Source organism: Thalassophryne amazonica, chromosome 12 (genome assembly GCF_902500255.1).
Source record: "Thalassophryne amazonica chromosome 12, fThaAma1.1, whole genome shotgun sequence".
Taxonomy (NCBI): Eukaryota; Metazoa; Chordata; class Actinopteri; order Batrachoidiformes; family Batrachoididae; genus Thalassophryne; species Thalassophryne amazonica.
In genome coordinates, this window is record NC_047114.1 from 24,089,314 (window position 1) to 24,112,928 (window position 23,615).

At 40.9% G+C, this 23,615-nt stretch overlaps 1 protein-coding gene across 1 annotated transcript in view; it reads right to left on the minus strand.

Moving 5' to 3' along the window:
* The window catches only part of LOC117521177 (phosphatidylinositol 3-kinase regulatory subunit beta-like), a 152,016-nt gene that overhangs the window by 55,765 nt on the left and 72,636 nt on the right, over positions 1 to 23,615 (minus strand). Inside the window, 4 exon segments of the mRNA XM_034182527.1 lie at positions 2,217 to 2,319; positions 3,832 to 3,917; positions 4,575 to 4,785; positions 19,906 to 20,058. Coding sequence (XP_034038418.1) covers positions 2,217 to 2,319; positions 3,832 to 3,917; positions 4,575 to 4,785; positions 19,906 to 20,058 — 553 coding nt within the window.

A 23,615-nucleotide genomic window follows, 5' to 3' on the forward strand; every position in this document is an offset into this window, starting at 1 on the left:
CCCTTGGTTATGTTGCTTTAGACGTAGACTGTGTTTCATAATTATTGTATGGCCTTGCCTTGCAATGTGGAGCGCCTTGGGGCAACTGTTTGTTGTGATTTGGCGCTATACAAGAAAAAAGTTGATTGATTGATTGATTGTTTCTTAAAGCCAGAAAGTTGCCATTTGAAATGACTTTAGTTTTGTGTCATGTCTGTGATCTGCTTTTTTTCTACAAAATTAAACAACTGAATGAACATCATCCGAGGCCGGTGATTCCATAATTTTTGCCAGGGGTTGTATATCAGATCTGCTGTGGGGTCCTTGAGCAAAAAGTGAGAAGCTGAAAAAACTTAAAATCTTTGTTTATTGTTTATTGATATTCAATAATGTTCAGAAGGAGGATGTTCTTGATGGCAAATCCCACTCTGTAAATCCTTGATATCCCTTCCAAAAGACTGTATGTCCTTTTTTCTTCCTTCACTTTGCCTTCTTCTGCTCTCACTGAGAATGACAATGTGGAAGTTGTATTTCTAAAAGTAACAGGTGACTTTCTGGCCTGTAAAAGTCTGCATGGTTTATGACAGCCAGTTCGTGAGCCCTATGGACGCAATTATCTAGAACAGATAATTTGAAGCAGAGTGTCACAGTCTAATCACTGTGTTTTATTTTGTCACACCTGGTTCTTGTTCATTTTGGTGGCTTTTCTTCCTGTTTTATTTTGAAATCCCCTTTCAGTGTTAGTTTCTGTGCTTCCTGTGTCTCTCCTCAGCTGTTCTTCATTGTCTTAATTACTCTCATGACTAATGAAACCTCCTCAAACTCATGCCTGCTTTCTCAAGGTATTCTCTTCTGTTTGACTTCCAAGTATTGACCCCCGCTGTCTCCTCGTGTTTCCTGAGTTCTGCTTGATGTTTTTGGAAATGTATGCTTGGTATGCTGATTGGCTGTGTTTTGACCTTCTACCTGTTTATCTGGATTACTCATTGATTACTCGTCTTCTGGAAGATGTGCTCAGTCTATATTGGTGCTTTTCATCCTCTGCACTTGCTTACAGGATATGGGGCATTTTGTAGGGTTACAGATGTATTATGGTTGGGGTTAAAAGTAGGCAATGTACAGTGTATCCGGAAAGTATTCACAGGGAGTCACGTTTTTCCCCACATTGTGTTATGTTACAGCCTTATTCCAAAATGGATGAAATTCATTTTTTTCCCTCAAAATTCTGTACACAATACCCTATAATGACAATGTGACAAGTATTTTGGGGGGAGATTTTTGCAAACTTATCAACAATAAAAAAAACTAAGAAATGATGTGTACATAAGTATTCACAGCCTTTCCCATGAAGATCAAAACTGAGCTCAGGAGACATATTCATTTATACTGTTACTAAACCCTCATAAATGTGAGGAAAAAAAAATTCTTGGTCCTCTCATCCTGAAACACTTATTTAAAACCTACAGACAAAGAATACTGTCACAAAAAACCCCAAAAAACTGTGGATGAGTTATTTTCTTCTTCCAGGATTTACAAGCGGAGTGGGGAAAACATGCAAACTCCACACAGAAAGAACCAGGCAGGAAGTGATCCCAGGACCCTCTTCCTGTGAGGCAACAGTGCTAACCACTAAGACATCATGCTGCCAATACCACCCATTCCTACCACCAAAACCGTTCTTCCACATGAACAAACGGTGTATTATCAATAAAGATTTCAAGGGTGGCAGCCAAGTGGATACTACATTTGACTTCAGTGCAGAAGGTTCCCAGTGCAAATGCCACCCCTGCCACATTTCTTCATGTGTTCTTAATGTGGAGTTGTGTTAAGAAGGGCATCTGGCATAAAACTTTGGCCAAATCAATATGCAGATCCTCCTTGGATCTGCTGTGGTGACGCCAAGTGAAAACAATGGAGTAGCTGAAGGTACTTACTATGAATGAAGATTTGAAGAAATTTCTTAAAATGCATTCCTTTTTTCTATCTTTAGAGTCACAATATTTCTACGTACAGTGTTCTTGACAAATAAGTGGCACACATTTTGATATGCAACACATGGGCATTATACAGAAAAGTACCTTAAACTGGCAAAATCTAGAAAATACCCCTGGACCCCAGATGGTTAAACCTTGCTTGTGTAGTGGTAATTTGGGGCTGAATAAATGATATGAATTTAAATTGATGTTGACAGTATTTATATTTGAACTGAACAGTAAATGAGTATTTATAAAGATTACCTGGATATTTCTCCCCAGTACCACTCTGCTTCATTCAGCAGGATGCTTGTGTCTGTCACGGCTGATGGCATCATTTTTGTTTTCACTGGTTTTGCTGGAAGAACTGGAAGATGCACACAAAAACACATGAGAAGAATCAAGCTGCAGAAACATGAATACTATGATTTCACTGGACTACTATGAATGTATATCCCTGTCAGACATTTCATGAGACATACAGTATAAACACAAATGCTGTGATATATCCAAATAAAACAACAACAAAAAACCTGAAACACCAGTAAACATTTTGAAAGGTTCTTGTTTACCTGAGGATCTGACACTGTAAAGTCACATTTTCAGTATTGCTGTACTGTGAAGTCAAGCTTGAGAGCATGAACTGATCACACATCGCTGCATGGAACTGCCTTGGATCCTGGATGGAAACCATCCAGGTAGATAACCAGTACATCTCCACCACTGTAAACATAACCATGTGACTGCCGCAACCAGGTGAAACGTGGACATCCCCTTGGCGTTCTCCAGTTGCTGGGGTCCTCAACACTGAGGCTCCTGTGCTGTACTGCTTATGTTTACAAAACAGTCTACAACTTTAGCTTTTGACACTCATCAAGAAGGTGGGGCATATTGGAGGTACTATCTGCTGCTAAGACCGACTGCTGGTAACTTTGACCTTGGCACCAAAGTTTACAATCACTATCAGTAGATATTTTGTATGTTTTGTTGACCGCAAACACAATGGAATGACTTCAGTAGCACTGGGAATTACATTATGTTTGTCACAAAGTGTTAAGTAGAGGCCTGAAACAGATATGCAATTACCGCAGTGGTTCTCACACTTGGTCTTCAGGTAATGTACCCTAGGGATGGGTGATATGATCTAAAATTAATATCATGGCATTTTTCAATTTTTGGGCAGCTAGGGCATTATATATACACAGCGCAATCACCATGATAAATCCACTCTAGCCAAAAGAATACTTAAAATATATTTTAGTAAATTTATTGAACTAAATTAATGTAGTATATCAAATCTCCCAAATAACAACAGCTTACTATTTTAGTCAGTTTCTTAGTATTTATGAAAGATGAGCTGATATATATATATATATATATATATATATATATATATATATATATATATATATATATATATATATTAATTTGGCTATAATCTGTCAAATCATTAAATACAATTTGACTTTACCATATGAAAAAATATCTTTACCTTTTAAAAATATCTTTATATCCTGTAAGTCCTGTGAGTTCTTTGTAAGATTAGTTGAGGAGCTTTCAGAAAACTCCTCTTTGATAACAGCTGTTTCACACCAGACAGACATGTTTCTGAAGACAAAGTGTCATGAAAATAAGGTATAAATCTTTGTGATTCTTTAACCGTCTGAAGTTGATGGACAGATAAGTCTCTGTTGTAGACTTTCTCTCTCTCTCTCTGCCAGTTCAAGAGGCTCATTCAGAGAGCACCATCACTCTGTTCATGAGCCAGACTCATTAAACCCTCATAAATGCTAAAAAAAAAAGGGTCTACAGTCAAAAAGAAATGTATGAAATGTAGTGGAGCAACAACACTGTTTTACACAGCATGAAAAAAATGTACCTGGGGGAGTGACAGCTTGTTCCACAGTTCTTTCTATCAGCAGTCGCTCCAACACAAGAGCAGGAAGGTCCTCATCCAATGACAACCTGTCAATCAATCAATCAATAACTCCAGTATTCATCCAAATTTCACGCATTAGATTTGGGCTAACTACTCATTATTTTAAATACTGATTCACCTCTTAATTATTGTATGATTAGTCAAATTGTTTAGCTCATAAGAGGTAATGAAAGAGTAAACTGTCCATTATAATTGCTCAGGTCCAATGAAGACGCCTGAAATTATTGGTTTGACCAAACATTCACATGACCAGAGGCATTCAGTTCAATCAATCAAATTTAATCTCCAGTTTAAATCAATCTGCGATTGTTTTAAAGGTAACACAACAGTTCAATTTATATGTGGGGTACACTGAATTATTAGGAGCACTTTAAAGCAGTGTCAAGTTTAAAACCAATTACAAACACACGGACTGTAATACAAACAGATAAATGGGCCTCAAGCTCATGTGTTGCTAAAGATTCCTGCTGCATTTTCTGTCTCTCAAAGTATAAAAATTTTGAGGTGGGGGGTTAAAATGTGGAAATATGTTCTGTAACTTTTACAGTGTTCCCATTTTCAATGCACATATTTCCACAAATGTGAACTTCTAACACCATCAAGCTGCTAAATCATTCATTTCACCAGTACACATTATGTCCTGTCCACGCCTCTGTAATAAAAATTAGTCAATCAAATCTTACCAAGAAGAAGAGGGACCTGTCCAAATCAGCAGCGGTCCAAATATTTTTCCCAGTGTGTGTGTGTCCAGACCATTGCTAGCCTGTGCCTGGGCGACCTTGGCCAGGTGTGTGAGGAGGAACTGCAGAGTCAGACGGTGGTGAAGAGGGACAGCAGTGGAGCTCTCAAGAACCTGACTTACTTGTCTGTCATAGCTGCCAGCTACTGCACCATCTGAAACAGGAATTCAACCATGAAGAAGACCAAAACCAACTGACAAACCATTACACTTTATGGGCACTCCATTATGCACGTCTGTTCAACTGCTGACTTCACGTGGCAGAAACTCTGTTTATTCAGGCAGGTAGATATGTTCAAGATGATCAGCTCAAATTCTAACCGAGCATCAGAATGTGGAAGAAAGGTGATTTAAGTGATTTTGAACACAGAATTCAGGGATTTCCCTAACCCTCGCTATGTCCCAGATGGCGAATGAACAATGCATGATGTGGCGAGTGAATTGCCACGATGGCAAATTTTAAAAATAACCTTAATAATTCAGGCAAAGCTATTGTGTGCTTTGCATGCTTTCACTGACAAAACGCTGCATAATTCTTGACTAGTTTGCTTAAATATAGTCATTGGAACAATTAAATGGCACAGATTCTTTTTTAAATTATTTTTATTATAAGCACACAAACACGCTCAGTAATGTGTGTACACAATGCAGCACACAGGAGCTGTGGGTGTGGACACAGAACACTTTCAGCTGCTGTGCAGCACGTGAAACTGTGAAAAAAAATATTCCAATTAATACCTTATATTAAACAGAAAATATATTAAATAGAAAATATAAATATAAAATATAATATAAAATCAGCTGTATTACTTTGTCACTGTATATAGGCCTCCTGGCCCATATTCTGAATTCTTAGATGAATTTGGTGCATTCATCTCTAACTTGTCAACTAGTGCAGATAACAGTCTGATCATTGGTAACTAAGCCTTCTGATCCCCTCTGCAAATCATTTATGGAAATTGTGGATGCATTAGATACGTGTTGGTTTACGTGTTGGCATCAGAATTTTGGCTCTCTGTTGGGACTGTTTACACAGAGACTGCTACCTGCTGCTTTGGACTTGAATTAACAGTCTTTTTCAAGACTTTTTTACTTTTTTACCTTTTTACTTTTTTTTTTTACTTTTTTACTGTGCTCCAACGCCTAAGGAAGACCTCTAACGGTCAAAACATCGCGACGGAGCACTTTTATCAGCTAACTTTCATCAGCGTTGGCAAGCTAACTAGCTTGCTAACGCTTTCGTTTTTATTTTTTTTTATTTTTTTTATTTTTTAATTTTTTTTTCTCTTTTAGCACTGTTGTCGTGCGTTATCTGTGCTGCTCCACAGCGTGTTTAGTTGATTTTTATTTTATTTTAGCACCGTTGTCGTGCGTTCGCTGCTGTCGTGCGTTGCCTGTGCTGCTTCATGGCCTGTTTGGTGCCTTGATTGGGGCACTCCTTCTGCTGAATCACCTCTAAATTATTTACACATTATTCACTTTGTGTGTTTTTAGGAATCCGCTAGGTTGCGTAGCTACTAGCTCTTAGCCGATTTAGCATGGCGGCTTCTCCTGTCTCTCCCGTACTTTTCTGCTCTGGGTGTAAAATGTTTAGTTATTCCTCGGCCTCCTTTAGCAGTAACGGTACTTGTAATAAGTGCAGCTTATTCGTAGCTTTGGAGGCCAGGCTGGGCGAATTGGAGACTCGGCTCCGCACCGTGGAAAATTCTACAGCTAGCCAGGCCCCTGTAGTCGGTGCGGACCAAGGTAGCTTAGCTGCCGCTAGTTCCCCCCTGGCAGATCCCGGGCAGTCGGGAAAGCAGGCTGACTGGGTGACTGTGAGGAGGAAGCGTAGCCCTAAACAGAAGCCCCGTGTACACCGTCAACCCGTTCACATCTCTAACCGTTTTTCCCCACTCGACGATACACTCGCAGAGGATCAAACTCTGGTTATTGGCGACTCTGTTTTGAGAAATGTGAAGTTAGCGACACCAGCAACCATTGTCAATTGTCTTCCGGGGGCCAGAGCAGGCGACATCGAAGGACATTTGAAATTGCTGGCTAAGGCTAAGCGTAAATTTGGTAAGATTGTAATTCACGTCGGCAGTAATGACACTCGGTTACGCCAATCGGAGGTCACTAAAATTAACATTAAATCGGTGTGTAACTTTGCAAAAACAATGTCGGACTCTGTTGTTTTCTCTGGGCCCCTCCCCAATCAGACCGGGAGTGACATGTTTAGCCGCATGTTCTCCTTGAATTGCTGGCTGTCTGAGTGGTGTCCAAAAAATGAGGTGGGCTTCATTGATAATTGGCAAAGCTTCTGGGGAAAACCTGGTCTTGTTAGGAGAGACGGCATCCATCCCACTTTAGATGGAGCAGCTCTCATTTCTAGAAATCTGGCCAATTTTCTTGGATCCTCCAAACTGTGACTGTCCAGCGTTGGGACCAGGAGGCAGAGCTGTGGTCTTATACACCTCTCTGCAGCTTCTCTCCCCCTGCCATCCCCTCGTTGCCCCATCCCCGTAGAGACGGTGCCTGCTCCCAGACCACCAATAACCAGCAAAAATCTATTTAAGCATAAAAATTCAAAAAGAAAAAATAATATAGCACCTTCAATTGCACCACAGACTAAAACAGTTAAATGTGGTCTATTAAACATTAGGTCTCTCTCTTCTAAGTCCCTGTTGGTAAATGATATAATAATTGATCAACGTATTGATTTATTCTGCCTAACAGAAACCTGGTTACAGCAGGATGAATATGTTAGTTTAAATGAGTCAACACCCCCGAGTCACACTAACTGTCAGAATGCTCGTAGCACGGGCCGTGGCGGAGGATTAGCAGCAATCTTCCATTCCAGCTTATTAATTAATCAAAAACCTAGACAGAGCTTTAATTCATTTGAAAGCTTGACTCTTAGTCTTGTCCATCCAAATTGGAAGTCCCAAAAAACAGTTTTATTTGTTATTATCTATCGTCCACCTGGTCGTTACTGTGAGTTTCTCTGTGAATTTTCAGACCTTTTGTCTGACTTAGTGCTTAGCTCAGATAAGATAATTATAGTGGGCGATTTTAATATCCACACAGATGCTGAGAATGACAGCCTCAACACTGCATTTAATCTATTATTAGACTCTATCGGCTTTGCTCAAAAAGTAAATGAGTCCACCCACCACTTTAATCATATCTTAGATCTTGTTCTGACTTATGGTATGGAAATAGAAGACTTAACAGCATTCCCTGAAAACTCCCTTCTGTCTGATCATTTTTTAATAACATTTACATTTACCCTGATGGACTACCCTGCAGTGGGGAATAAGTTTCATTACACTAGAAGTCTTTCAGAAAGCGCTGTAACTAGGTTTAAGGATATGATTCCTTCGTTATGTTCTCTAATGTCATATACCAACACAGAGCAGAGTAGCTACCTAAACTCTGTAAGGGAGTTAGAGTATCTCGTCAATAGTTTTACATCCTCTTTGAAGACAACTTTGGATGCTGTAGCTCCTCTGAAAAAGAGAGCTTTAAATCAGAAGTGTCTGACTCCGTGGTATAACTCACAAACTCGTAGCTTAAAGCAGATAACCCGTAAGTTGGAGAGGAAATGGCGTCTCACTAATTTAGAAGATCTTCACTTAGCCTGGAAAAAGAGTTTGTTGCTCTATAAAAAAGCCCTCCGTAAAGCTAGGACATCTTTCTACTCATCACTAATTGAAGAAAATAAGAATAACCTCAGGTTTCTTTTCAGCACTGTAGCTAGGCTGACAAAGAGTCAGAGCTCTATTGAGCTGAGTATTCCATTAACTTTAACTAGTAATGACTTCATGACTTTCTTTGCTAACAAAATTTTGACTATTAGAGAAAAAATTACTCATAACCATCCCAAAGATGTATCGTTATCTTTGGCTGCTTTCAGTGATGCCGGTATTTGGTTAGACTCTTTCTCTCCGGTTGTTCTGTCTGAGTTATTTTCATTGGTTGCTTCGTCCAAACCATCGGCATGTTTATTGGACCCCATTCCTGCCAGGCTGCTCAAGGAAGTCCTACCATTATTTAATGCTTCAATCTTAAATATGATCAATCTATCTTTGTTAGTTGGTTATGTACCACAGGCCTTTAAGGTGGCAGTAATTAAACCATTACTTAAAAAGCCATCACTTGACCCAGCTATCTTAGCAAATTATAGGCCAATTTCCAACCTTCCTTTTCTCTCAAAGATTCTTGAGAGGGTAGTTGTAAAACAGCTAACTGATCACCTGCAGAGGAATGGTCTATTTGAAGAGTTTCAGTCAGGTTTTAGAATTCATCATAGTACAGAAACAGCATTAGTGAAGGTTACAAATGATCTTCTTATGGCTTCGGACAGTGGACTTATCTCTGTGCTTGTTCTGTTGGACCTCAGTGCTGCTTTTGATACTGTTGACCATAAAATTTTATTACAGAGATTAGAGCATGTCATAGGTATTAAAGGCACTGCGCTGCGGTGGTTTGAATCATATTTGTCTAATAGATTACAGTTTGTTCATGTAAATGGGGAATCTTCTTCACAGACTAAAGTTAATTATGGAGTTCCACAAGGTTCTGTGCTAGGACCAATTTTATTCACTTTATACATGCTTCCCTTAGGCAGTATTATTAGACGGTATTGCTTAAATTTTCATTGTTACGCAGATGATACCCAGCTTTATCTATCCATGAAGCCAGAGGATACACACCAATTAGCTAAACTGCAGGATTGTCTTACAGACATAAAGACATGGATGACCTCTAATTTCCTGCTTTTAAACTCAGATAAAACTGAAGTTATTGTACTTGGCCCCACAAATCTTAGAAGCATGGTGTCTAACCAGATCGTTACTCTGGATGGCATTTCCCTGATCTCTAGTAATACTGTGAGAAATCTTGGAGTCATTTTTGATCAGGATATGTCATTCAAAGCGCATATTAAACAAATATGTAGGACTGCCTTTTTGCATTTACGCAATATCTCTAAAATCAGAAAGGTCTTGTCTCAGAGTGATGCTGAAAAACTAATTCATGCATTTATTTCCTCTAGGCTGGACTATTGTAATTCATTATTATCAGGTTGTCCTAAAAGTTCCCTAAAAAGCCTTCAGTTGGTTCAGAATGCTGCAGCTAGAGTACTGACGGGGACTAGCAGGAGAGAGCATATCTCACCCGTGTTGGCCTCTCTTCATTGGCTTCCTGTTAATTCTAGAATAGAATTTAAAATTCTTCTTCTTACTTATAAGGTTTTGAATAATCAGGTCCCATCTTATCTTAGGGACCTCGTAGTACCATATTACCCCATTAGAGCGCTTCGTTCTCAGACTGCGGGCTTACTTGTAGTTCCTAGGGTTTGTAAGAGTAGAATGGGAGGCAGAGCCTTCAGCTTTCAGGCTCCTCTCCTGTGGAACCAGCTCCCAATTCAGATCAGGGAGACAGATACCCTCTCTACTTTTAAGATTAGGCTTAAAACTTTCCTTTTCGCTAAGGCTTATAGTTAGGGCTGGATCGGGTGACCCTGGACCATCCCTTGGTTATGCTGCTTTAGACGTAGATTGTGGGGGGGTTCCCATGATGCACTGTTTCTTTCTCTTTTTGCTCCGTATGCATCACTCTGCATTTAATCATTAGTGATCGATCTCTGCCCCCCTTCACGGCATGTCTTTTTCCTGGTTTTTTCCCTCAGCCCCAACCAGTCTCAGCAGAAGACTGCCCCTCCCTGAGCCTGGTTCTGCTGGAGGTTTCTTCCTGTTAAAAGGGAGTTTTTCCTTCCCACTGTTGCCAAGTGCTTGCTCATAGGGGGTCGTTTTGACCGTTGGGGTTTTTCATAATTATTGTATGGCCTTGTCTTGCAATATGGAGCGCCTTGGGGCAACTGTTTGTTGTGATTTGGCGCTATATAAGAAAAAAGTTGATTGATTGATTAGGATTTCGGCAATGCATTCGAGACTCAACGCACATTAGTGGAAATACCCTGGATTTGGTTCTCGCATGTGGTATTGCTGTCACGAATATTGACATCATGCCTCTTTATATCAGTGGTCTCTGATCACTCACTTATTAAGTTTACAGTTTTGCTGCCATCTTTAGTGGAACAACAACCTTATATATCACTATGGCGATGCATCAGCTCCTCAAGTAAGACTGGACTCGAAGCTAGACTACCTGATGTCTTAGCTTCACATTTGGCAAATACCCAATCAGCAGTGGTAGGCACAGATAACCAAAAAGTTAACGTCGATAACAGATAATCAGACAACCACCCAAAAATGTATCGAAGTTACAGATAACTGATGAATTCCAATATTGTCTCTGGTACATTTGCAACCACTAATAAACTGAATTTGAGTTTTACACCACAATAGCTTCTAATAAGTGACAACAGACCCAAACAAGGCCACACGTTTGTCTTTGAACATCCTGTCCCTGCTGGCAGCTCTTGTTTACTACACAGCTTCCAGCACAGAGGCACCCTAAGAGCAGCCATAAAGCCAGCTCTCTATCAATCACAATGCTCCGGTCAGGAGGAAGTGTTGGAAAATAAATTCATGCTGACTTATGGTTTTGATTTATAAATAACATTAATACCGACAGAATAACTCCATTAATGTCAATTCTGTCATTTGTACAAAGTTAAAATATAACATATATGTTTTAATGTTGAATAATGCACTAATTCTGAGGTTTTGTAACATACACAGACAGATCGCAAAGGATTCTGGTAAAAGAGCCTCTGCTAAACACTGATTGGTTCAGTCACTCATTATGTAAACCAACACGTTCATGTGACGTGTGTCGTGTGTTGGTGTGTGCTTAAATGTGCTTTTGTAAAATATTCCATTTTTTATTTGTAAAAACAGGCATTTTTATGGAGCCCTGGAAGTGTCATTGCAATATGTTTTGCATGTGGAGAGAATGTGCGCTCATTTTATTATATTGTGCTGTGCACACGTTTGATGATGTTGTAAAACGTGCACTCAATTTTGTCTTGACACATAAATGTGGGCTTTACACTGTGCGAGTTTTGGCCCTTTTTCAGATGATTTTTCATTCGTGCGAGAATTTTTTGGACCGAGTTTCAGGTTAATCGCGTGTCCTGCATCGTGTAGTGTACAAGGAGTAACAAGCTGTGTTTAACATGATGACCACCTCCTGATCACCAATTGTATGGTCGAATGAAAATCAAACCTGTCTGATATCATTCTGGTCGGCCGTTGTGAGGTTGAAGAGGAAATGGTGTCTCACTAATTTAGAAGATCTTCACTTAGCCTGGAAAAAGAGTCTGTTGCTCTATAAAAAAGCCCTCCGTAAAGCTAGGACATCTTACTACTCACCACTAATTGAAGAAAATAAGAACAACCCCAGGTTTCTTTTCAGCACTGTAGCCAGGCTGACAAAGAGTCAGAGCTCTATTGAGCCGAGTATTCCTTTAACTTTAACTAGTAATGACTTCATGACTTTCTTTTCTAATAAAATTTTAACTATTAGAGAAAAAATTACTTATAACCATCCCAAAGACATATCGTTCTCTTTGGCTGCTTTCAGTGATGCCGGTATTTGGTTAGACTCTTTCTCTCCGATTGTTCTGTCTGAGTTATTTTCATTAGTTACTTCCTCCAAACCATCAACATGTCTATTAGACCCCATTCCTACCAGGCTGCTCAAGGAAGCCCTACCATTAATTAATGCTTCGATCTTAAATATGATCAATCTGTCTTTATTAGTTGGCTATGTACCACAGGCTTTTAAGGTGGCAGTAATTAAACCATTACTTAAAAAGCCATCACTTGACCCAGCTATCTTAGCTAATTATAGGCCAATCTCCAACCTTCCTTTTCTCTCAAAAATTCTTGAAAGGGTAGTTGTAAAACAGCTAACTGATCATCTGCAGAGGAATGGTCTATTTGAAGAGTTTCAGTCAGGTTTTAGAATTCATCATAGTACAGAAACAGCATTAGTGAAGGTTACAAATGATCTTCTTATGGCCTCAGACAGTGGACTCATCTCTGTGCTTGTTCTGTTAGACCTCAGTGCTGCTTTTGATACTGTTGACCATAAAATTTTATTACAGAGATTACAGCATGCCATAGGTATTAAAGGCACTGCGCTGCGGTGGTTTGAATCATATCATATTTATCTAATAGATTACAATTTGTTCATGTAAATGGGGAATCTTCTTCACAGAAGGTTAATTATGGAGTTCCACAAGGTTCTGTGCTAGGACCAATTTTATTCACTTTATACATGCTTCCCTTAGGCAGTATTATTAGACAGCATTGCTTAAATTTTCATTGTTACGCAGATGATACTCAGCTTTATCTATCCATGAAGCCAGAGGACACACACCAATTAGCTAAACTGCAGGATTGTCTTACAGACATAAAGACATGGATGACCTCTAATTTCCTGCTTTTAAACTCAGATAAAACTGAAGTTATTGTACTTGGCCCCACAAATCTTAGAAACGTGGTGTCTAACCAGATCCTTATTCTGGATGGCATTACACTGACCTCTAGTAATACTGTGAGAAATCTTGGAGTCATTTTTGATCAAGATATGTCATTCAATGTGCATATTAAACAAATATGTAGGACTGCTTTTTTGCATTTGCGCAATATTTCTAAAATTAGAAAGGTCTTGTCTCAGAGTGATGCTGAAAAACTAATTCATGCATTTATTTCCTCTAGGCTGGACTATTGTAATTCATTATTATCAGGTTGTCCTAAAAATTCCCTGAAAAACCTTCAGTTAATTCAAAATGCTGCAGCTAGAGTACTGACAGGGACTAGAAGGAGAGAGCATATCTCACCCATATTGGCCTCTCTTCATTGGCTTCCTGTTAATTCTAGAATAGAATTTAAAATTCTTCTTCTTACTTATAAGGTTTTGAATAATCAGGTCCCATCTTATCTTAGGGACCTCATAGTACCATATCACCCCAATAGAGCGTTTCGCTCTCAGACTGCAGGCTTACTTGTAGTTCCTAGGGTTTGTAAGAGTAGAATGGGAGGCAGAGCCTTCAGCTTTCAGGCTCCTCTCCTCTGGAACCAGCTCCCAATTCGGATCAGGGAGACAGACACCCTCTCTACTTTTAAGATTAGGCTTAAAACTTTCCTTTTTGCTAAAGCTTATAGTTAGGGCTGGATCAGGTGACCCTGAACCATCCCTTAGTTATGCTGCTATAGACTTAGACTGCTGGGGGGTTCCCATGATGCACTGAGTGTTTCCTTCTCTTTTTGCTCTGTATGCACCACTCTGCATTTAATCATTAGTGATTGATCTCTGCTCCCCCCCACAGCATGTCTTTTTCCTGGTTCTCTCCCTCAGCCCCAACCAGTCCCAGCAGAAGACTGCCCCTCCCTGAACCTGGTTCTGCTGGAGCTTTCTTCCTGTTAAAAGGGAGTTTTTCCTCTCCACTGTCGCCAAGTGCTTGCTCACAGGGGTCGTTTTGACTGTTGGGGTTTTTCCGTAATTATTGTATGCCTTGCCTTACAATATAAAGCGCCTTGGGGCAACTGTTTGTTGTGATTTGGCGCTATATAAATAAAATTGATTTGATTTGATCCTGCTGCTGAGGGGCTACAAGCGTCCAACCGCTCACACTGTGCCTGTGCAAACACCGCAGAGCTGTCTTGTAATGTTATTTTTTTGTTTTGTTTTTAAACTTAATTTGAAGAAAAATAAATAAAAGCCATTTGCAAAGCCAAAAAGTTGATTTGACAACCATCTGATATAACCGGGGTCAAAATAAGTAGAACATTGCCATCTACTGGTGCCCAGACACTTAGTACTTAGGCCGAATACTGCCATGAACACTACTGGCCAGTAGATGGCAGTAGAGGCCTGAAAAACTTGCCAAAACAAAATCCCAGACAATCCGTGTCTGCTACATTTAAGATGCGTGGAATTTAACAAACGCAAATACAATAACGTCTATAAACCCAGAGAATATATTCACAAGAGTTTTAGGCACTAGAGTTTAATGCTGCTGTCCGTAGAGCCTGAACAGAGTGTCTGAAATGCATTTGTCCTGTCGTGAACATACTGAGATTAGACTATCCTACCCATAATGCACTGCTGGGCACAGCATGTGCTCACTAAAACCTTAAAATTAGCACATTACTTTAAAACTAAACATATATCTGATATTTTCACTTTATAAAACGTCAGACATGACAGTAATTTTAAATAACTTGTCCAAAATTAGTTTGGTTAAAATATGAACCATAAGTTAAAAATGTATGCCTCTGGATGACTTGGGTGATATTGCCAGCGTATCAGTATGGCGTTAAAGGAAATTTTTTTTTTTTTTTTTTGTGAGACCAGTTCTCTTTTGCCTGCAGAGGATAGAGTGGTTTCTTACGGAAGCAGCTCTCTTCTGTTTGCAGAGGGTAGACCCTCTGCTTGGACCATGCTACAAACATAAATTACAGAACAATTCACAGAACAATTCACGGACGAATATACACCCTAGTGTATAGAAAAACTAACGGCCGATATCAAATCTATCATTTTGCTCTAAAATTCTGGAAAAAGTGGTGTCACGGCAGCTCGTGGACTATCTTACTGAGAATAATCTCTTTGAGCCACTGCAGTCTGCTTTTAGGAAATATCATTCCACAGAGATGGCTCTCGCTCAAGTGGTGAATGATCTTCTGCTTGCAATGGATTCAGACACCACTACGGTTCTGGTGCTGTTAGCTCTCAGTGCTGCATTTGATACCGTGGATCATCATATTCTACTTGAAAGGCTGGAAAATCATTTTGGGATTACTGGGAGTGCCCTTGCATGGTTGACATCATACTTGACCAGTTGTTCTCACTGTGTTTTGTACAGTAACACTACCTCTAACCTTAGTGACATGAAATTCTGGGTTCCACAGGGGTCTGTCTTAGGCCCCCTGCTTTTCTCCCTTTATATAGCACCCCTTGAGCGCATATTGCGGCGGTTTGGATTACCTTTCACTGCTATGCTGATGATATTCAGTTATACATGCCAATACCTGCTGGTAATCTCATTCACATAAAATCCTTAGAAGATTGCCTTGCATCAGTGAGAAGTTGGTTGTCTAGAAACTTCCTACTTTTAAACTCTGATAAGACTGAAATGATGGTTCTTGGTCTAGTGAGACATTGACATCAATCTGACCAGTTAACGCTTAGCCTAGGGTCGTGTGTCATACATCACACTGACAAAGTGAGGAACCTTGCGGTAATTTTTGATCCTACATTGTCCTTTGACCTCCACATTAGAAATATTATGAGGACTGCTTTCTTCCACTTGTGAAATATAGCGAAGATTCATCCCATCCTGTCTATGGCTGATGCTGAGACCCTGATCCATGCATTTATCTCCTCAAGATTGGACTACTGCAATGTTCTATTTTCTGGTTTACCGCAGTCCACTATTAGGGCTCTCCAATTTGTTCAAAATGCTGCAGCCAGACTTTTGACACAAAGCAGAAAGTTTGACCACGCCCATTTTGGCATCCCTTCACTGGCTTCCTGTCCCAGTGAGATCAGATTTTAAGGTTCTCCTACTAGTCTATAAAATTGTGACTGGAACCTCCCTACCTAGCTGACCTAATTAAACCTTATGTACCGGCCCGGGCTTTGCGTTCTCAGGGTGCAGGACTACTTTGTGTCACTAGGGTGAATAAGAAGTCTGCAGATCATAGAGCTTTCTCTTATTGTGCCCCTGCTCTGTGGAATGATCTCCCTGCATCAATAAAACAGTCAGATTCTGTGGAGACTTTCAAGTCCAGACTTAAGACGCACTTATTTTCCCTTTCGTATGGCTAGCATACTGGCATAGTATATTTCTCCACTTTTTACTCTTTTAATTCATTTTATTAGGAAATGGGGCATGCTACAGCCTCAACCTTACCTAAATTCTGGGTCTTTTAGTGAAGCTTAGGGCTAGTGGCCTGCGATCACCTAAGTATTTCCTGTTTTTCTTGTTGTTTAATGCTGGCAAATTATACTGTATTTCTTGTCTTTTTGATGCCTGATTGTGTTTTTTTTCTCTCTGTTTAAGATGCAGCTCCATCCAGAGATGGGTGTGGTATTTGTGCTGGAGACCCTCCTGTCCTGTGCACCAACAGCATTTCCTGTATATTCGTTTTGTGAACTGTTCTGTAATTTATATCTGTAGCATGCCCCAAGCAGAAGGTCACCCCTTTGAGTCTGGTGTGCTTGAGGTTTCTTCCTCAGATGGAGTTTTTCCTTACCACTGCTGCTCTGGGGGTTAGTAAGGTTAGACCTTACTTGTGTGAAGCACCTTGAGGCAACTCTGTTGTCACTTGGCACTATATAAATGAAAATAAATTGAAAAAAATTGAAAAATTGAAAATTAAATCTCACTGACTCCCTAAAAATACTGAGCAAAAAGCTGCATCACACCTGTGAATAAAGTGGAAACAATTACATCCAATCAGGAACCACAACAGATTCATTTGGGCTGAAGACCAGCGGCCCAAAGTCACATGGGGGCCTCCATTAATGTCCACCAAAAGAGAACATATGTATCAACATGAACACAAATAATACACAATACATACACACACACTCTCATCTTCAACTGCTTATCCAAGATCGGCATTTTGATCGCGTTCAAAGGAACCTCGAAATGGATCAAGTATGCCAAATTCTTCCATGCTATTACCAGTAATGATGGCTGTGGGTGTGCACGTCGACCTGAATTCAGGAGCTGCTGCTCTCAGAATATGCGTGAAATCATTCAAGCCGGCTTCGAACCACATTCTGGGTATTCAATGGGCATTCGTACACGGCTGTACAAATGTCTGTCCCGTACAAATGCAACCTGAATTCTGTTTGTTTTTCCAATTTGTATGATCCGTACTGCATTCGTTCTCTAGTGTGACGGGGCTCTTAACTTTGGCATTATGCATTGTAACCAACAGGTATTTCTGGTAGTCATATTAATGCTCCATTATGTTTCAAGATTTTTCTTGACACTCGGCTGTGTGTAAGGTGTAATTTCAAAGCAACACAAAATATTTGCTTGTATTTTTACCAGGTTATGTTTCAGAATGGGGTGCAGTCAAAAAACTGCATTGGAGATACAGTAAATGCATACTGTTTGGATTGATGATGTCTGCAGTAGGCAGAGTGGCAGACTTTGGCTTGCTTGTCTGTTTGTTTTTGTCCAGTCTGCTTTACTGTTTTCATTGATTCATTGGTTTTCTGTGTGTTTATTGTCTTGCTGGGTTTTTCTGCTTGGGTCTGTCTGTCTCTGTCTCTCTTGTCTGTCCTTGGGTTCTTGGTGGTGGGCATTTCTCTCTCACTGGCCACATCTTTGTTCTGGTGCTTTCCATGCACACCTGTTCCTCAACTGCAGCTCATCACCTGGGGTTATATAAACTCACTGGGTGCGTTTGCTCCTCGCCAGATTGATGCACCTTGTGCCTTCTCTCCAGCTCTGTATCTCGTGTTCCATCCTGCCTGCCTCACTGTGTTTATGACCTCCTGTCTGTTTTTGTACTGCTGTGTTTTTTGGACTGCCTACTTGCGTACCGACCCCTGCTATCCACACCACTAAAGTCTTTCGTTAACCAGAGCTGTTTGTGTGAGCCTCGCACTGGTGTCCAACCATCTTTAACCAACCTGCCTGTCATGGGTCAGCTCCTATTTATTTATCTTTCTACCTTTGTTTAGTACAATGTTAGAAAAAAATAAGACTTTTCTTTTGCATATTTAAATAAATGATCATCTTCAGATATAGTACATTTCAGCCCATTAAAAAAAAAAAAACTGTCATGTTCATGACAGTGTGCACTACACCTCCAAGTCTTTTCCTGTATTCCAAGTAGGGATTAATTTGAATACATAATGCTTCAACTTGCAAAAACTATCTAAAATCAATATTTCATTAAAGTAAACCCCTGCGATTTACTTTATGTTTTGTCAGACCTTTCTTGATGGTTGCATGATAATGTAGAGGAAATTCTGAAATGTTCTGAAAGTTAATCATTGCTGATGTGTCAACTTCTATCATCAAACTCCAAGTTTTTTAAGTGCTTGTCAAAATATCTCCGGCTGGCAACTGCCTCACCCTGCAACCAAAATCCAATCACCACAGGGTGGGACAATTAATCCATCAATCAAACATGTGGCCTCTGCATTCAATCTCACAGCATAGTGTACTGGTGTAATGTGACGCCCCCTCCACCCCCACACACGCACCCCCTCACCCCTTTCCAGGCCTGTTTTAACAACAACCTAATATACACACAGTTTCTGTGTAGGCTCTCAGTTGTCCAGGTGGTTTCCATAGTAGAGAAGCTTGAATCTTCGACTGGACTGGGTTGCTTAACGTGAGGACGTTTCGCTTCAAATCACAGAAGCTTCCTCAGCTAAAATTCTTGCTCTGGTGGTCTGACTTCTGTCTTGACTCTTGTAGAGAAGAATAATCAAGAAGTCACAAAAGCTGGAGTTTTAAACCTAACCAATAATGGTTTTTTCACCCTAAGGACAGGATCCCTAGTTACAAACAGAGCAATGTAGTGTATTCTATCAGATGTCAGGAAAACTGTAACGAACACTACATAGGTGAGACTAAGCAACCTTTACACAAAAGGCTATACCAGCACCACAGAGAGGGCACCAGTGGACCGCAGTCTGCAGTTCATCTCCACCTTAAAGACACTAACCACACGGTTGAGGACAAGGAAGTTAAAATATTAGCCAGAGAGAAGAAATGGTTTGAGAGAGGGGTCAAGGAGGCATTCTTTGTGAAACGTTTGAAACCCAGCCTTAACCAGGGACGGGGTCTGAGACACGCTTTATCCCCTGTTTACAATGGGGTACTCAGGTCAAAGCAGTTTCAGTCTTTTATTCATGGTAATGAGTCATTCACGTCATCAGCAGAGTCGTCAAGGAAGCCATCAGGAGAGGGTCCCTCGCATCATTAGGAGGGACAGCTGCCCTGTCATTAGGAGGGTGCTAACTAGAGCACAATAGGTGCTAATTATAGCTATTGTTTAGTCACTAGCCTATAGCAGTCTGCCTCTCGGTAGGAGGGGTCTGGTTAGTTTTAAAACTCCAGCTTTTGTGACTTCTTGATTATTCTTTTCTACTAGAGTCAAGACAGAAGTCAGACCACCAGAGCAAGAATTTTAGCTGAGGAATCTTCTGTGATTTGAAGCGAAACGTCCTCGCGTCAAGCAACCCAGTCCAGTCGAAGATTCAAGCTTCTCTACTATGCACACAGTTCACTATTTTATGTTTAAAAAAGTACTGATACCGCACATTGTGAAAAGGTCTACCTGCTGACAGCTGTAAGACCTGCTGCTGCAGAGCGACTGCAGTCTGCAGGTGAGGGTAGACGCAGACAGGAATGACGGGTGATGGAAGGTCTCTCAGGTAACGCAAGACGTACTCTGACAGGAAGCCCACATCTCTCTGAGCCACATCAGTCTCTGGAACACAACACATACAAGAACATTTAAGAGAAATATAAGACAAATTTATACCAAAAATTATACAGCCCTCAGAAATTACGACAGAAAGCTCTTCTGAACCTGCTGGATTTTTGGTTTTTGTCACGTGAGGTACAACGTGAAGGTCGTGATGCTTCTGGGAATCTGAGCAGTAAGGTAAAAGGTAATTCTCCTCAACCACATAAAAGGCAGGAAAGATGAGTGTCATCATTTTGCACACAAGACAATTGATCTGGAAAACAGCAAAGATTTGACAGAAAGGGCTCTACTTTAATGTCAAATACAAAAAAGGACTAGCACAGAGGGTGCAAGCCCATTTGAAGAGGGTCTCAGAAGACTTTGCCATTTCAGTGTCAGGAAATAACGGTGCAAATTGAGGGACTGTGGGCAAAAGCACTGGGTTTACTGCAAGGATATGAAGCAGTTCAAGGAACAAAAACAAAACCAGAAACATAATTTTTTTTTAATGTTCTGAACAAGTAACCTTTATTTGAAATAATTGTAATGAGTCAATAACGTGATACAGTATTATAAACAATAAGAGTGGAACATGTCCTTTTCTTTAAATTGGACTCCACCAGGCACATAGCTTTGTGGTATCAAGGAATCAATCAATCAAACAACTTTATGAAACCCACAAGGGGCAATTCCATGGATGAAAGTGAAAGGATTTCTGGCTCGCTAAAGGATTAACTGCAACCTGTCAGAGCATGGACACCAAAGCTCCCTGATGAGCAGCAAATACGGTTTCCTCTTATTTTTTTAAACATTGTTTCAAGTCATTTTCAAGTCAAGACTGGCTTTGCGGCATCCACAACACCACAGAAATGTCTTGGGTCCTGAATGACAACCACCCAGGCAAACAAGTCCATCATCTCTAAATATATCTGCCGCAGCCAAGTGAAGCATCTCTATGGGCTTCTCCAGCCACTAAGGTCCTCAACACAGGCACCCTTACAATGTAAGTGATACTCCTCATCTTACTCTCCCCCAGTAGCCACTCATTTGACAAAAAGTCATTACAGCAGTACCCAAGGATCCTCCAAAGGAATCCAATACCAAAGACATCCAGCCGTTGCTTTAGATCACTGGTTAACATTCAAGTCTCACAACCTTACAGTAAGACCGCCAGCACCAGGACCCTAAGACATGGACCTTCGTTCTCTTGCAATGACATCGGCATCACCAAACAACCTTTCCTCACCAACAAAAAGCACCTACTAAGTCGCTGGTTTCCACAACCCTACCCAACACCCAGTCCATGCAAGCACTGATGTGCATGAACCAGAACACACCCCTGATGAACACCTGCTTTCATTTTTATCGTGAATTTTATTCATATGATATTGTCTGTGTTTGAGAAAGGAGACACAGAGAGGGAGGGAGGGAGCAAAGGAGATGGAAAGTGACACTTCCCTCGCAAAATATGATTTTTCTTTTCCCCTTCCTGCTCCTGTTTTTTCTTTGCCTCCAGTGGCCACATTGTGCTGTTATATTAATATTAGACTGTTGAATGTGACTGGTAATGATATGTGGAGGCAGACTGTGCTTGTGCCTTATGTAAGGCACATCTGACTGTTACACTTTGCACAACAGGAGACAGTGCTGAGCTTCGAACAAGGTTTTTGGCGGTCTCCTGAGCAAATGCTTTCTGGTGATAGATGATAGCAACACGCCCGCTCTCCACCTAAGCATCTCTCATTTTTGGACCAACACACTGACCAGAGCCCAAGTGGTGCTGTGACTACAGGATGCGGGTGATGAGCATATAAATAAGGTGTGCCCTGTTAGTTATGTCTGTGTGTTATATGTATGTCCCCCTTGTTTGTCATTCGTGTGGGTTCCAGCTGGGTGTGTGTGTGTCTTCCACTGTCTGTCATCCGTGTGGGTCCCTGTCTGAGTCTGTACGCTGTCTGTCTTGGTCCTTGTCATCCATCCGCGGTCCTGGTCTTTGTGCTCCTCAGTTGTCATGATTTGTTCTGTGGTTTACACGTCGCACTCTGTTCACTGAGTTCCATGTTTATTTTATGCTCATGTGTTCACTGAGTTCCATGTTTATTTTATGCTCATGTTCCCTGATTCAGTTTTTGGTTGTTCAGTTCTCTTTGTTGTTTGATTACTGATTGCCTCCACTTGTGGTTATCTTCATGTTAGTTTTCCACTGTGGCACTTTTATCTATTTGAGTTCCATTTGTCTTACTGCATGTGCTTGTTAATTCAGTTGTTGATTATGGTTTAGTTCTTGTTTATATTCTGACTGCCTTCTGGTTTATTTCGAGTCCTTCGTGTCAGTTTGCCCGTTGTTGTACTCGTTGTTGCAAAAACTTAGTTCCATGGTTGTTTTTGCATTTTGAGCATTTCATGTTTTGGTTTTATGTTTCATGATCAGGTTTTATTTCCACATACCTTTTGATGTCTGTTTAATCTTTTATCTCCTTATGCTCCTTATGTCCTCTCATCTCTCAGCTCTTCCCATCCTCACTGATTGCTCACACCTATGTTCATTGGTTCTACTTGCTTTTAGTTACACCTGTTGTGTGGGCCGCTGAAGAGGAGGTACTGCTGGCCACCACCAGAGGGCGCCCTGCCTGAAGTGCAGGCTTCAGGCACGAGAGGGTGCTGCAGCCTCTTCAGGACAGTCAGACGTGGCAGCTGTCAATCATCATCTCCAACAGCTGTCATTCATCAACCACTCCATAAAGCCGGATGACATCTCCACCTCGCTGCCGAGATATCTTCAAGCCAAGAAGGTAATACCTCAGCCGTGATTGTGCCGTGCGCACATTATTTTCTCCATTCTTTGATATTGTTTCAGGAGTCTACTCGCTGTTGTTGTTCTGTCGGAGTACAGAGTGGTGACGAAGTGAAGGGCGTTCACTTGTCACACCGAACTACAGAGACAACCGGAGTTTAACTGTCAATAAAAGGTGGAGGTGTTCTTTCCCACTTTAAAAGGAGAAGTCTAACTGTTCTGACTGTGTTACTGGGTGTGCACACAACCACCCTTGATTGTTTCTGCTTCCTGCCAGCAGTACCAGATCTGACAGCCGGAGACGGTGACCACCTGGGGACTCGGGACTTGGCGGCTCCAGTATTCTCCGGGTTCGGTGGCGGTGGAAATCGTGTGGGTTCCGGCTCCTCTCTGGACGGACGTCTTCTATCCTCGAGCCTGCCCACACGTCACCTTTGTAGATTGACTACATACAAATTCTGTAATCGTCTGTATTTCGTTGTGCAAATTCACAACAGTAAAGTGTTCTATTTTCGGCTCATTCATTGTCCATTCATTTACACCCCCTGTTGTGGGTCCGTGTCACTACACTTTCCCAACACACACCTGTCTGCTTCTTCCCTTTCCGGTTGATTGCCTGAGTTACATGTGTATGTTAGTCTCTTCTGTGGTCACCTTTTGTAAGTATATTGTGTCATTATTCCCCACTGTGTTTCTGTCATTGTTAGTTTAGTCCGCTCCTTGCACCTCCGTTGTGATCTCCACCCTGTCACCTGGTTTGGACTCTTTTTTGTATGCTTGCTCC